The sequence below is a fragment of the Ascaphus truei genome, chromosome 3, assembly GCF_040206685.1.
Source record: "Ascaphus truei isolate aAscTru1 chromosome 3, aAscTru1.hap1, whole genome shotgun sequence".
NCBI classification, from domain to species: domain Eukaryota; kingdom Metazoa; phylum Chordata; class Amphibia; order Anura; family Ascaphidae; genus Ascaphus; species Ascaphus truei.
The window spans coordinates 66,382,807-66,396,500 of NC_134485.1; the positions used below are offsets into that span (position 1 = coordinate 66,382,807).

General features: G+C 48.2%; 1 protein-coding gene across 3 annotated transcripts in view; it reads left to right on the forward strand.

Moving 5' to 3' along the window:
* The window catches only part of SLC6A4 (solute carrier family 6 member 4), a 122,545-nt gene that overhangs the window by 100,788 nt on the left and 8,063 nt on the right, over positions 1 to 13,694 (forward strand). For all 3 annotated transcript variants that reach the window (XM_075594235.1, XM_075594234.1, XM_075594236.1), the window contains one exon: positions 12,536 to 12,703. In XM_075594235.1, the coding sequence (XP_075450350.1) occupies positions 12,536 to 12,703 (168 nt within the window). The remainder of the gene's footprint in view (positions 1 to 12,535; positions 12,704 to 13,694) is intronic.

Genomic DNA, 13,694 nt, shown 5'->3' on the forward strand with positions numbered 1-13,694 from the left:
CCAGGCATAGACGACCGAACAAGCGAAGCCACAGAAGAACTATGCAGAGCGAGGAAGGAGAGGGCAGACTGGGGTTATATATGCAGGAGGACCAATGAGAGCAAGAGGTGGAGCGGAGCGGAGTGGAGTCTAAGCGAGCCCAGGGATAGGTTCAGGTGCCCAGAGTGGGAGTCAGCCAGGTGAGTGGTGGAGACAGCCTGTAGCTGATGGGAGGCGGAGCCAGCGGTGCGGGAGGATGGCAAAGAGGATCGGGTGCGCGAGCGCCCTGTAAGGTTCCCGTGCGCGCGCCCCAGCCGCGTGTGGGTGGATGCGGCGTGCGCCGCGGAGGAGCGGCATGGCGTCCGACCGGAGGAGGTAAGGAGCCGACGGGGAGGGGGTCTGGGACGAGCGGCTGCACTGGGAGCCTGGGTGACGGGGACCAGCTGAGAGGCGCGTGTCCCCCTATCCCTTACAGTACCCCCCCCCTTGAGGATCGGACTCCGGGCGATCCTCCCAAGGTTTGTGAGGAAATTTCCGGCGAAATTGTTTAAGAAGAGCTGGGGCATGAATGTGATGACAAGGTACCCAGGAACGTTCCTCAGGACCATATCCCTTCCAATGAACGAGGAACTGAAGTTTGCCCCTAGAAAAACGTGAATCGAGAATCGTGTAATTGAAACGAGAAAAAAAAAGTGCCCAACGTGCTTGACAGGATCCCAGACGACGAGCCCACTAAATATACAATAAGTTTTTGTGATCGGTGAGAATTGCTACTGGCTCTTTGGTACCCTCGAGGAGGTGTCTCCATTCTTGCAAGGCTAACTTGATAGACAAAAGTTCACGGTTCCCGACATCATAATTTCTCTCGGCCGAAGAGAATTTCCTAGAAAAGAATCCACAAGGATAAAGTCTTTCTTGGGGTGAGGACCTTTGCGAGAGTACTGCCCCAGCTCCCACATCCGAAGCGTCAACCTCAAGGGTGAAAGGAAGAGACGTGTCCGGGTGACGAAGGATGGGGGCAGAGACGAAAATCTTTTTTAAGAAACTCAAAGGCTTTGATGGCATCTGGGGACCATGCTGCTGGATCAGCCCCTTTTTTGGTGAGAGCGGTAATGGGTAGAGCGATAGTGGAGAAATTACGGATGAATTTCCGATAGTAGTTTGAAAACCCAAGGAAATGCTGGACGGCTTTTAAGGAGTTCGGCAACGGCCAATCTAGAACAGCCTTCAATTTCTCAGGAACCATGGTGAAGCCTTTGTCGGAAATTATATAGCCAAGCTGTGGATGACTGGTGGAAGAGACATTTTTCCATCTTCGCGTAGAGGCTATTGGCACGAAGCCGAGCGAGGACCACCCTGGTGTGACCAATGTGCTCCTCCAGGTATTTGGAGAAAATGAGGATATCATCTAGGTATATGATGACGAAAACATCCAAAATGTCCCGGAAGATGTCATTCATAAATTCTTGGAAGACGGCTGGGGCATCACTAGATATTCATAATGACCCGTACGTGTGTTGAATGCAGTCTTCCACTCGTCACCCTCGCGTATTCGGATTAGATTGTAAGCTCCTCTCAGGTTGAGTTTGGAAAATATAGAGGCTCCTTGGAGCCGGTCAAAGAGTTCCGAAATTAGAGAAAGGGGATACCGGTTTTTAACCGTGATTTTGTTAAGCCCACGAAAGTCGATACAGGGTCTTAGGGAGCCATCATTCTTCTTCACGAAGAAGAAACCCGCCCCGGACGGGGAAGTGGAACTCCGAATAAAACGTCTCTTGAGATTCTCCTGGATGTAAGTCGCCATAGCCTCGGTCTCAGGCATGGAGAGGGGATACGACTTAGACTTAGGGAGTGTGGCTCCAGGAATTCATTCGATGGGGCAGTCGTACGAACGATGAGGTGGTAAGACTTCCACCTGAGTCTTGTTGAAGACATCCAAAAAATCACGGTATACCTCAGGTAGGGTAGAGAGAGGAGGTGAATAAGCATCGAGACCAGCGAGCACGGTAACGGGAGGAATGGCCACCTCCTTCAAGGTAGGACCCCACTGGATCGGTAATTCGTCTGTCCAATCGACACGCGGGTTGTGAAGCTGGAGCCACGGCAATCCCAAAATGACCTGGACAGTGGGTGAGTGGAAGACATCGAAGATGATGACCTCCGTATGACCATCCGCGGTGGTCAGGGTGAGAGGGACAGATTCCAATATTATAAACGCTGGTTGGAGCGGTCGACCGTCGATAGCCTCAAGACCGATGGGTGACTTCTCTTGACTAATGGAATTTGATTGTTGCAAGCATAGTCGTGATCCAAGAAGTTGCCACCAGACCCGGAGTCGATGAAGGCTTCCACTGCTACCCGGGCATTGGGACCCTCGTGAGTTATAGGCAAAAGAATTCTCTTTGGTAGCTCTTTGGGAGGAGAGGGGCAAGGAGAGATGGTACCCAGTAAAAGCCCCTCAACCTTTACTGGGCATTCTCGTTTCCCGGTCGCAGGCAAATAGTGACGTAGTTGATGTTCCGGGGACCCACAGTAGAAGCAGAGACCCTCATTTCGGCGGCGTGTTCTCTCAGCAGTCCGGAGCTGCTGGCTACCGATCTGCATCGGTTCAGGAGCGTCCAATGCAGGAAGAGCCAAGGGAGGAGACCTAGGAGAAGCAGACGAGGGCAGCATAAAACGGGGACGCTGGCGCTCCTGGCGTCTCTCTTGAATGCGCTGGTCCATCCGGATGCTGAGGGCAATAAGGTCCTCTAGAGATGAGGGACGAGCGTGATCTGCCAGGTCGTCCTTGAGGGATTCGGACAATCCCTGCCAATATGCCGCGGAAAGGGCTTCATCATTCCACGTGGCTCCGAGAGGCCCATAGGTACTGGGGCAGGAGGAGATGGTGCAGCTGGCGAGTCCCGCAGGGAGAGGTTAGAAAGCTGCTGTGCCACGGCCGTGACTTGATCGCTTAAAAATTGCCAGTGATCCATAGATACACCTTGGCCCACCTCAGGGGGGTCTGCATTTGTTGGGCTCTGCATAATGTAATGCCTGAATGCCCGCAGACCTGGCCAGTCCCCAATACTGAGGTGGGTAAGGGTATAACACGCACCCACAGCAGTGAGGGTGTGCCCGGAGTGTGGTATGATGCGTTGCCGGGCCTGGTGAGAAAGGGTTAACTTGATATTTGCTGAGTCCGGGGTGCCAGAAGTCCGTGTGTAGAGATCCGAGAGCCGTAGGTCAGGGGCAGGAGAGAGCAGCGTAGTAAGGTCCAAAGCCGAGTCCAGGGAGTAGCGAGGTACACGAAGTCAACGAGAGCCAAGATCAAATCCAAGGGTATCCAATGGGGGCAGGGACAGGAACTAGAGCTGTAATACAGAAGAGAGCCAGGCATAGACGACCTAACAAGCGAAGCCACAGAAGAACTATGCAAAGCGAGGAAGGAGAGGGCAGACTGGGGTTATATATGCAGGAGGACCAATGAGAGCAAGAGGTGGAGCGGAGGCCTGTCTGAGCAAGCCCAGGGATAGGTTCAGGTGCCCAGAGTGGGAGTCAGCCAGGTGAGTGGTGGAGACAGCCTGTAGCTGATGGGAGGCGGAGCCAGAGCTGCGGGAGGACAGCAAAGAGGATCGGGTGCACCCGCACCCAGTAAGGTTCCCGTGTGCGCGCCCCGGCCGCTTGTGGGAGGATGCGGCGTGCGCAGCGGAGGAGCGGCATGGCGTCCGACCGGAGGAGGTAAGGAGCTGACGGGGAGGGGGTCTGGGACGAGTGGCCGCACTAGGAGCCTGGGTGAAGGGGACCCGCTGAGAGGCGCGGGTCCCCCGATCCCTTACAGCCTGGCAGTTTACAGTGCATCTTTAGGGCTGGTCACGGGATCGTCACTTAGTGGTTCTGGCTCCGCTTCCCTTGTATTGTTTGTTGAGTGTTTCTCACTGTCAGAACCGGACAGACAATTCTTCTGGGTACACGACTTCTGCCTTGCCCTCTGGAGATTTAGTCAGTCCTGGGCCGAATCTTCCATTCACTCTAGGCTGCAGGACTTATCGGCCCCCTTCTGATGTCGTAGGGTCATCTGTCTTTTTTTCCCCTGCCTTTTTGGTTTGGATGACTTTGTCCCATCAGAGATACTGGGGTTTCCTTCTTGTTTTGATACTTCAGCAGTTTCACTGCATTCACCATGCTTTCCTTGCAGTTGCATTAGCTGGCGAAAATATTTGGCGTTCAGCTGGTTCTGCTTTGCTGCTGCCAATCATGTTCACGGTCATAAAGTCCTGTCTTTACAAGGCATACTGAGTTCAGGCAGCTCCACCATCCTTGGGGTGTTTTGTCGGTGCGTTGCATTTCTGGGCCCATATAAGAGACATCCTCCGTATCTGTATCCTCGTGGGACCAGAAGAGACAATCTTCCATGTGGCCGGGTTTATTACAGGAACACCACATTTTGCTCTCCCTTTTGGCGGTATCAGGTGTATTATTCACGAGGATGGCACTATTGTAGCGATTTTCTCCATATGTGCTAGAACCCCAGCTGATAGTCCTACAGATGGGCAGACTTCACTTGCAGAGTTCGTAGCTCTCACAGGTGTCTCTGTAGACTTTTTATTGTTTTGAGTTCCCATTTTAAAAACCCATATTTTTTTTGGGGGGGGGGCTTGTACACATGGTGGGGTAGACTTTGATCACAGAGTTAGTACCTTGTGTGGGTCACCGTCTGCCATAGTCCCTCCAGTCAGCCTGTGGCATTGTTCCTCCCCAGTGCCGTGTAGCTTTCCTGCCTGGATGTGTAGCCCTTTAATTCTGGTCACTTATGCATATGGTTCTTTTGTTCTTGGTTTTGTTGCTCAAACTGTTGCAGGAACTGTAGGCAAACAAAAGCACCACAAATTTTCCCGGACGCTGTGCAGGGCTGATTTGAAATCCAATGGCCACCCCTCATCCCACTCAAATACCAGATGTAGGAAACGAGTGCAGAGGTACAACCAGGGAGACAGAGATTGGGGAAATAAACAGTGGTTTTTATTTAGCTCGTTCCTCAAACAATACAGCTTTAAGGCAGCATAGAAAATAAACAAAACAGCCTATCCCCTTGTAATGGCTAACTCATACTTCCCAGTCCCTATCTGCAGGACTGGGAGGATAGGCCTCTTGCCAACCTCTGACCCCAAAGTCCAAAGAGGTACCTGTAAGCAGGGGCTCTTTAAATTAGTCTCCAGGTCTGGGTTGGTGTCCGTGGGGTGCACCCTCTGGCGGGTTACAGGGACCGCTGTGTCCTGGAATAGAGGGTTTAGTTCCCTGGGATTCCTCTCTGATCAGCATACACCTCCTTGGTGCTAGAGAGATCCCCTGCAGTTTACACAGGAGGCTTTTCTACCTGTTTGATGAGCCAGGTGTAGATGGGCTAATTGTCTGTAGCTGCAATTAACCAGCTCACCGCTGGACTCATTAGTCAGATCCAGGCTTTCTATTTAGAGCCCTTTTAGACGGGGGTTAAGGCCCTGTCACAGATTCATATCTGAAGAGTAGAGAGGAGCGAACTTGTGACATTTTGCCAACTTTTGAAAAAGTACGTGACGAACAAATCTTGCAAACAAGTTCAAAGTTTGAACATTTCGTGAAAATATTCCTGCTTATTTCACATTTTTTTCCCCCATAATTAAAAATAAATAAATCTAAAACTAAAACTAAAACCAATGGAGTTCCAGCAAAACCAAAACACAACATGTTTTTTAGAACCAAAAAGTCAGGAAAAGCCAGTAAAAGCACCTCCCTCTTGTCAACATAATTAAGGTTATGGCTTGGCTGTGATTTGCTCTGTATCTGGGACACCTAATTATTAGTGCTTAACTCCTTGTTGATAAGCACTGTTTACCCAGACATACGATTAAGAAAGTTCTCACTTTTGAATTCTCCTCTTGGCAGAAAAAAAAGGCCTTATCCCAGTTCAATGAAAGATAGTGACCGCTCATTTTCCTTCACTGATGGGATCATCCCCTTTATGGCCAGGGTACTGTCCTCTACAATAACCTGTAGAACCACGCTCTCCACCAATTGCTTCCCCAGGGTGAGAGAGGCCTCAGTCGAATGGTTGTGTATTTGACATATTGGCATTAGGGAATTTTGTTCCATAAAAGCTTCAACAAATGAGGGGCCTAACCCAGAAATACATAGAGGTTTACACAATCTCGGCCTGCAACCAGACACGGAGCTGGCACCCGCCCGGGACCTGAAACTGGGGCTTATGGCAACTTTCCAAAATGAGCTTTGGCTTCCTTGCATTAACCTCTTCACTGAAGAGGAGGCAAGCAATGCACCGCAGGCAGAAACAGCGGGCACGAGAGACAGGACATTTCAGGCCACTCCGGCAGTGAAGAGGCCTTCTCCCTGCCAACGCTCCCAGAACTTCCAATGCTGAAGCGCCTGTTGATGCAACTATATTGGAAGTTCCCTCCAGCACTTGGACGGGTTAAGGAAGGTTTAACAGGTTTACGATGAAGTGAGGTTTTGCAGAGCCTCATGTTTAATATCTTCCCTTTTATTATCAGAGTATAAATAGACCTGCTTTCTGGAGATGCACTGGTTGCTGTGGTTTCATGGAGTATGGGTGATAGATAGGGCGGCACAGTTGTTACTAGGTATCACCGGTAGTAAAAGCACGTTAGCAAACTATAGCAGAGCGAGAGTCAGCGGGGACGGTCTATCTTTGTTAACCCTTCACATCCAGGAGGAGCAGCAGCAGAACTTGGTGTTGCTTGAGATGGGCCGTTCCTACTAGCACAGAGGGGACCAATGGCAATGGGTTTAATGGCTTCAAAATGTAGTAGATTGACACTTTTGAAAAAGATTTAGACTAGTACAAGTGTTTATCAAACTGTTTGACGCTCTTGATATTTTCAGCGGTGACCAAATGCTCTGTGAGGGTTTTACACTCTTTATCTATCTAACCTCTTTTGTGTTAAGACGTTGGTGGCCCTCAGAGTCTAAAAGCAAAATGTCACTTCTCTTTTCTTTTGTTTGATACCCCCTCGCTTGTGCAGGGATGTGGCCGCCTGTACCAGATAAGGTCAGAAATAGAGAGGACATGGCCAAGAAAGTATTTGGTTCATAGCAAAGTCTTCTTTTTTAATACTGGCTTCCAACTCAAGGGATAATACGGATTTTCTTATATGTATTTTGCAGTTTTTAGCATGTATTATGTTTTAGCGAGCTGGGGTGTCATGCGATCGTTCCAAGGGAAGATTACATGATACGACCAGCGAGCACCAGGGCACAAGAGGCAAGTGGGCGCAGGAGCAAACGTTTGCGCAACTCTGTCTTAGCTTAGAAGTGAGGTTCAGACATTGGCACAGGGCCACCAGCCGGTAAGCTTTTAAGGATATCCCCTCTACAGAACAGGTGGTTCAATCAGTTGCTCGGTCGGATTTGCTGATTGAGCCGGGATATTCTGTAAACCTGACCTGTTGGTGGCCCTTGAAGACCTGAGTTGGCCACCCCTGCATTAGGCCTGTCAAACGTACAAACGTTGGTGAAGCACTGGGAGATAAAGTGAGTTAACCAAGGAGCTGACTCTGGGATTTGAACCAGGTTCCCTTGATTTGCAGAGTCAGGGTCTTTATCTACTGAGCCACTCCTTCATAATGTGGGATCAGCAAACGTGGGATCAGATAAAGAGATTTACTATAGGTTGGCCATCATCATAGACACAAATGATGCTGTTCTCTGGTTGGCTTTCTACAAAAACATGTTTACCGTTTCAGTTTGTATTTAATAATATGAGCTGAAAAAGCCCAATCTCCATCACGTTTTGTCTTCTATATTGTAAAATAGAAGCATTTTTTATTATTTTGTATTAGTCCTGGAGAATAGACCGTAATATATTTTAGGGAACCAATATAAGGGTTTGTCATAGATGAAATTCTAGTGTATAGAGCTTTCAAAAACGTGACAGATTAATACAAATGTGATAAATATTGGAGTAATACTCTCCTAAATTCACTAAACTCCTGTGAAGTTTACAATATGCATTAAACACACACACAACAAAAAAAAGCATTCGTTTTATTAGGTAATTCATAAACCTGTACATTTCTTAAATGAACCCATATTTTATCAGTGAATGAAATGTAAGGGTAAACATGTAAATGAGCACGTCATGCCAAATTACTTATTAGTAAGCTATTTACTTAACTCCGATACCTGTAAATATCGGGCTACGGCCTGATACAACCTTATCCAGCATGATACAAGTAATAATAAAATGTTAGTAATGATGAAATGCTGAGTTTCAGCAAATTTGGATGGGTGTTGATCTTATGTTTTTTTGCTGTTATATTATTTTGTGCCCTGGGGCTTTCTAGGAAAACTATCACATACCCCTCAAGCGATATTTTAACTTGATTTTAACTGACATTATTTATTGTAATACCTTTTTTTTTTTGCCCTGAAGATAGAAATGTTAGTGAATACATTGATATATAATCCCTACACTGGCTTCCCATATCCTCTACAATCAAATTTCAAACCCTAGCTCTGACCTACAAAGCTCTCAACGACACTGCCTCCGAATATATACCTAAACACCCCCTACGTCTGCCCATGACATCTGCCTTTCCTCCTGCCTTATTACTCATCTCACTCCTGCTATACAAGACCCCCGTGCTGCCTCCTCTCTCTGGAATTCCCTACCACGCACCATCGGACTCTCCCCCAGCTTTCAGACATTTAAAAACTCCCTGAAAATTCACCTTTTCAAGGAAGCCTATCTGGCATAATCATAACATCCACCACTCCCCATCCAACCCTATTGGGACCAGCTGCTGTATGCAGCTGGACCAAAATCCTCACTATCTAAGGCCAGGTCCCCGCTGGCTGCTGCAGCGCCCGCTGTGGCGGTCGCTGCAGGTACAAGAGCTGCCCCACAAATGGGGATGGGCCCGCTGCGAGGGGGGGCCGTCGTGTTGCGCCGACAGAAACTCCTGCTCTCAAGAAAATTGAGAGCAGGAGTCGTGACGAAGCGCTAGGCCACGCCCCCCGGCGGTTCAGCCAATGAGGGTGAAGCTGCCGGGTGACATCACGGCCGCGCCCCCGTCACTGCACCGTCACGACCTGTCTTTCCCCCCTGCAGCTCTCTGCAGACCGTGGGACTCGGCTGCACGCACCGCCTGCCTTGCAGGCGCGTGTGCAGCGCAGGCAGCGAGGCCGCAGCCTAACACTACCTAACATCCTCACCCCCAAACCTTAATGGGATGAGCTATGCGGCTGGAGCATACTCCAGCCTGAGACATACTCTGTCCCACAATGAGCAGCCATTTTACCTTTTGTTTCATCATTGCCCCTCATTCCTTTAGTACAGGGGTGCGCAAACTGGGGGGCGTGAAATTTTTCAGGGGGGGGGAGCGCGGCGGTTGCAGAGACCACACGCTCTTCCCCAAGGCATTTAAATTAATTGCCGGGGGACCGTGCGAGGCCTTTACAATTCAACTTACCAAGATTCAGAGGCTTGAGGTAACACGTCGCCGTGTGACATCATGACACGTGACCCCCGCGGCGACATTGTATGCCTGTTGCCATGGCAACGTGTCGTCATTTGACGCCAGCAAAAAAAGTAAGGAGGGCGCGAGCACTGGGGGGAGTAGGCAGGGGACGCGGCTCTAAAAGTTTGCGCTCCCCTGCTTTAGTAGACTGTAAGCTGTCACGAGCAGGGCCCTCATTACCTTTTGTATGAGTTGTTTCTCCTTATGTGGTATTGAACTCTGTTTATGTGATTTACATCTCTCTGTACCCCCATTGTATCCTGCTGCGGAATATGTTGGCGCTTTACAAATAAACGATGATAATAATATTTGTGAGTTAAAAACCGCACGTCGATATTCACTCAAGTTTAACAAAGTTTAGGGAACCTAGGCCTTTGTGTCTTATCGTAAAAAGATTTATATAATATTTACCCAATGACGACACCAAAACTAAAGCTGTTTCACATTTTAATCCAGTCTGTAACTGTTACATACGCCTATAATATATATTATCTCTTACTGTGCATGCAATGTCTTGTATATAATGTATACCCTGATAACTTATGTAGCCCTGGTTCCTAGCGGACACAGACCACTACTATATGCTGTATAACCTGCAGGCTCACAGGGCCTGAGACTCTGCCACAGAGAGCCTGGGGTACGCTCAATACTTATAACTTGGTGCAGCGTCTCTACCTGCGACAGCTTCCGCCCGAGTGGAAGTGGGTCTTCGCAGGAACGTATGTACATAAACACACCCACACAGCAATATACCTTAACCGAATAACTTTACTTGCAGTAACCATAAGCATATATATATATAGGTATACATATCAACAGGTATCCCTCCCTAGAGGAGACACTATACTCTGCGTCCAGCCGAATGCTCACTCTCCCCGTCCCTCCACTGGGTGATCCCACCCCGTGTCCAGTTCCCTCGTGGAATAAGTCCCCCACCCTCAAATGAAACAGTGTATGTATATGGTTGTGACTGCGCAGCCACCGTGTCCTGAGTGAATGATGGTACCGTTGTTGCACTTGAAGATTACCTGCCGGGCACTCCAGTACCCGGTGCTGCAGCAATCTTCACAAAGGGTCGGCGTGGGCGTAGCTGATGTCACCCGTAGGTGTCCGGGGTGATCCCACCCAGACACGCTGCAACTGAATAGCGGGGCCTGAGCCCAGGCCTCCCGCTGACGTAGAACTGTCCTGATAGCACTGTCACAACAATAATGGGATCCGGAACCTGTCTATGGCCAGTCCCTAGCTCAGCTTCACACTACTGTGGCTCAGGGCCTAACTGGGCCTGGGGTATACGGCCTTGGTCGGAAAGCGGACGGCCTCCCTACACCGGAGCTCCTTCTCCTTCCTCCTCCCTCCAATCTCTCTCTCAACGTGCGCGCAACCACTTCCTTTTCCTCCCTTCCTGGTACCTGATTGTTCCTCGCGCGTCACGGGGACCCCCGGGGCTGCTGGGACCCGTAGTTCCCTACCTCCTCTCCTATCCGAGACTCTCCTCCTTCGCGGGCTTTGCTCACCTAGGCTGCGCATGCGCAACCTCCTGCCACGCCAGTACTGCGCCGGCGCCAACCTTAACATGGCGGCTCCCTATTCGCGGAACCTCCGTTATCGGAGCGTTCCCTAGGTGCAGCATCTCCCACCCCACAGCCACAACTGGTGGCAAAAAGGGGGTCCCGGCTACACTTATGTAACCATGTATTGTAACCATGTATTATTTGTCATCATAACTCTGTGCCCAGGACATACTTGAAAACGAGAGGTAACTCTCAATGTATTACTTCCTGGTAACACATTTTATAAATAAGTAATTAACAGAAAGGGAAGAGACTTTCTAACAAACATTAGATTTTATTAATCAAAAAAGGGTAACTTTACAGTAGCCGTCGCCCCTTAGCAAAACCCCTTCTTTTACAGGATGGGAAGCAGGAGGTACCCCGGAGATGAACCACGGTGGAGACCCCCATTCCTGGTGAAGTTACCGGTATTGCTTCCTCAGGAACTGGGGGTCCCTAGAACGGAAATGGGGGTACAAAAAAAATGAATGGGGGCTATTTCTGCAAATACAAAAAAGTGGCATTTGTAAATGTATGTATGTGTATCTTTATGTAGCACCATCCGGTACATAGCGCTTTACAGCAGTAATAAACGTGACATAATAATATAACATGTAATGGGAATAAGCGCTTCAGACATTAAACAATAGGAAAAGGGAGTCCCTGTCCCGAGGAGCTTACAATCTAAGTTGTAAGTAGGGAGAACTTACACAGACAGTAGGAGGGGGTTCTGGTAAGTGTGTCTGCAAGGGGCAAAGGTCAGTGCATCCGAGATGTATAGTATCAGCCATAAGCTTTGTTAAAGAGGTGCATTTTAAGATGGGTCTTAAAGATAGAGAGAGGATGCCAGTCAGATATTGAGGGAAAGGACATTCCAGAGGTGTGGGGCAGTAAGTGAGAAAGTTTTTGGGCAGGAGATGGCTTTAAAAACAAAAAGGAGTAGACAGAAGACATCCTTGAGCAGAACGCAAGAGTCGGGTTGTTGTATAGTGAGAAACGAGGGCTGAGATGTAAGGAGGAACAGAAGAGGGTAAAGCCTTAAAAGTGAGGAGGAAAATTTTGTGTGTAATTCTAATGTGATAGGAAGCCAGGAGAGGGATTTCAGCAGGGGAGACGCCGAGACAGATTTAGGAAAAACTAAAGTGATTCTAGCAGCAGCATTTAGGATAGATTGTAGGGGAGACAGGTGTGCGACAGGAAGGCCGGACAGCAGAAGGTTACAATAGTCAAGAAGAGAGAGACTATGAGTTGTATTCTGTAGTCCTACAACCACGGCAAGTAACACCCTCCTCTCATTTCCTCAAGGCTATTAAAAATAAGGGGGCAAGGCATCTTTAGTCTAATTTTTACATCAACATGCCAGAGGGCCAACAACGCATTGTAAATAAAACGGTATCTCACACTTCCATCACCGTTTATTCCCCTCCACATACTGCAGCTCTTACTCGTGTTTTATGACCATTCCATATCTCTTTTCTTCGTCTCCAGTTCATCATTTGCAGCTTTATATCCAGCCCTCCTGACCTCCGCCTCTTTGACTACAAGTATCCCTATTGGACTACTGTGCTGGGCTACTGCATTGGGTTGTCATCATTCATCTGTGTTCCAGTGTACATGGTGTATCGCCTGGCAAGCACTCCCGGCTCACTAAAAGAAGTAAGGCGATGATCAGACTGTATCTTCCCATTGTATCTTATTTCCTAAACCAATGGATCTAAAAGGTCTCCTTTGGAGATCCCGTCTACACCAGATTTATGGGATAAACAATGAATTTACAAATACATATACAATCCGAATTGGGTGTTTTTATTAACTTTTTTTTTAATTTTTCAGTTTTTATTCATTTATTTATTCAATTGTGATATATGGGATGGAATGGGGGTACAGAAATGATGAGGGGAGGGTTAGAAAACAATGTAGAGGGCTTAGAGGAAGATCAGAGTTTATACATTTAAATATACAATAGGTATCAAACAAATCGATAAAATCAGGGCCTCAACGGACCCGCATCTTTTACATTGCTAAATTCGTAAATATCCTGCGTACATGAAATTTCTTCAGGGAAAGCAAAGGGTTTATTAACTATCAAAGACATCTGGCCATGATGGGGGGGGGGAATACCTTGATCCTTTTCAGCTGAAAATGCCTCAATCAATCATGTTTAATGTCGTTTTTATACTTAACTCTCTGCATTCTTGACTTGGTTTTCCTTGAACATCATCCCGAGGTCAGAGGACGCCGACTGATAAATATGGCCCAAAGTCTTCTTTTAACCTTGTTTCAAAGTCTCCTGGCTGCTAACCTGGTGCAAAACCAGCACACAAAACAACAAACAAACACTGCATCAAATTTATCATGGGAAACTACAGCTGCCTTTCATGTAAATCCTAAATCTGTTTCCGTTTGTCGCACCAGTTTTGAAGCTGGGAGATTTTGATAAATAGACTGATAAACATGAGCAATAATATGCCTGATATATTGCTGGAGTGCTTATTCTTCCTGGAATGTATTACACCTTCTAACACAGGGGGGCTCCACTCCCAGTCCTGAAGCTTCCCCCCCCCCCCCCCCCCAACAAGTCAGTTTTTCAGCATATCCGAGCTTCAGCACCGGTGACTCAATCAGAGGTTGAGTCAAAGACTGAGCC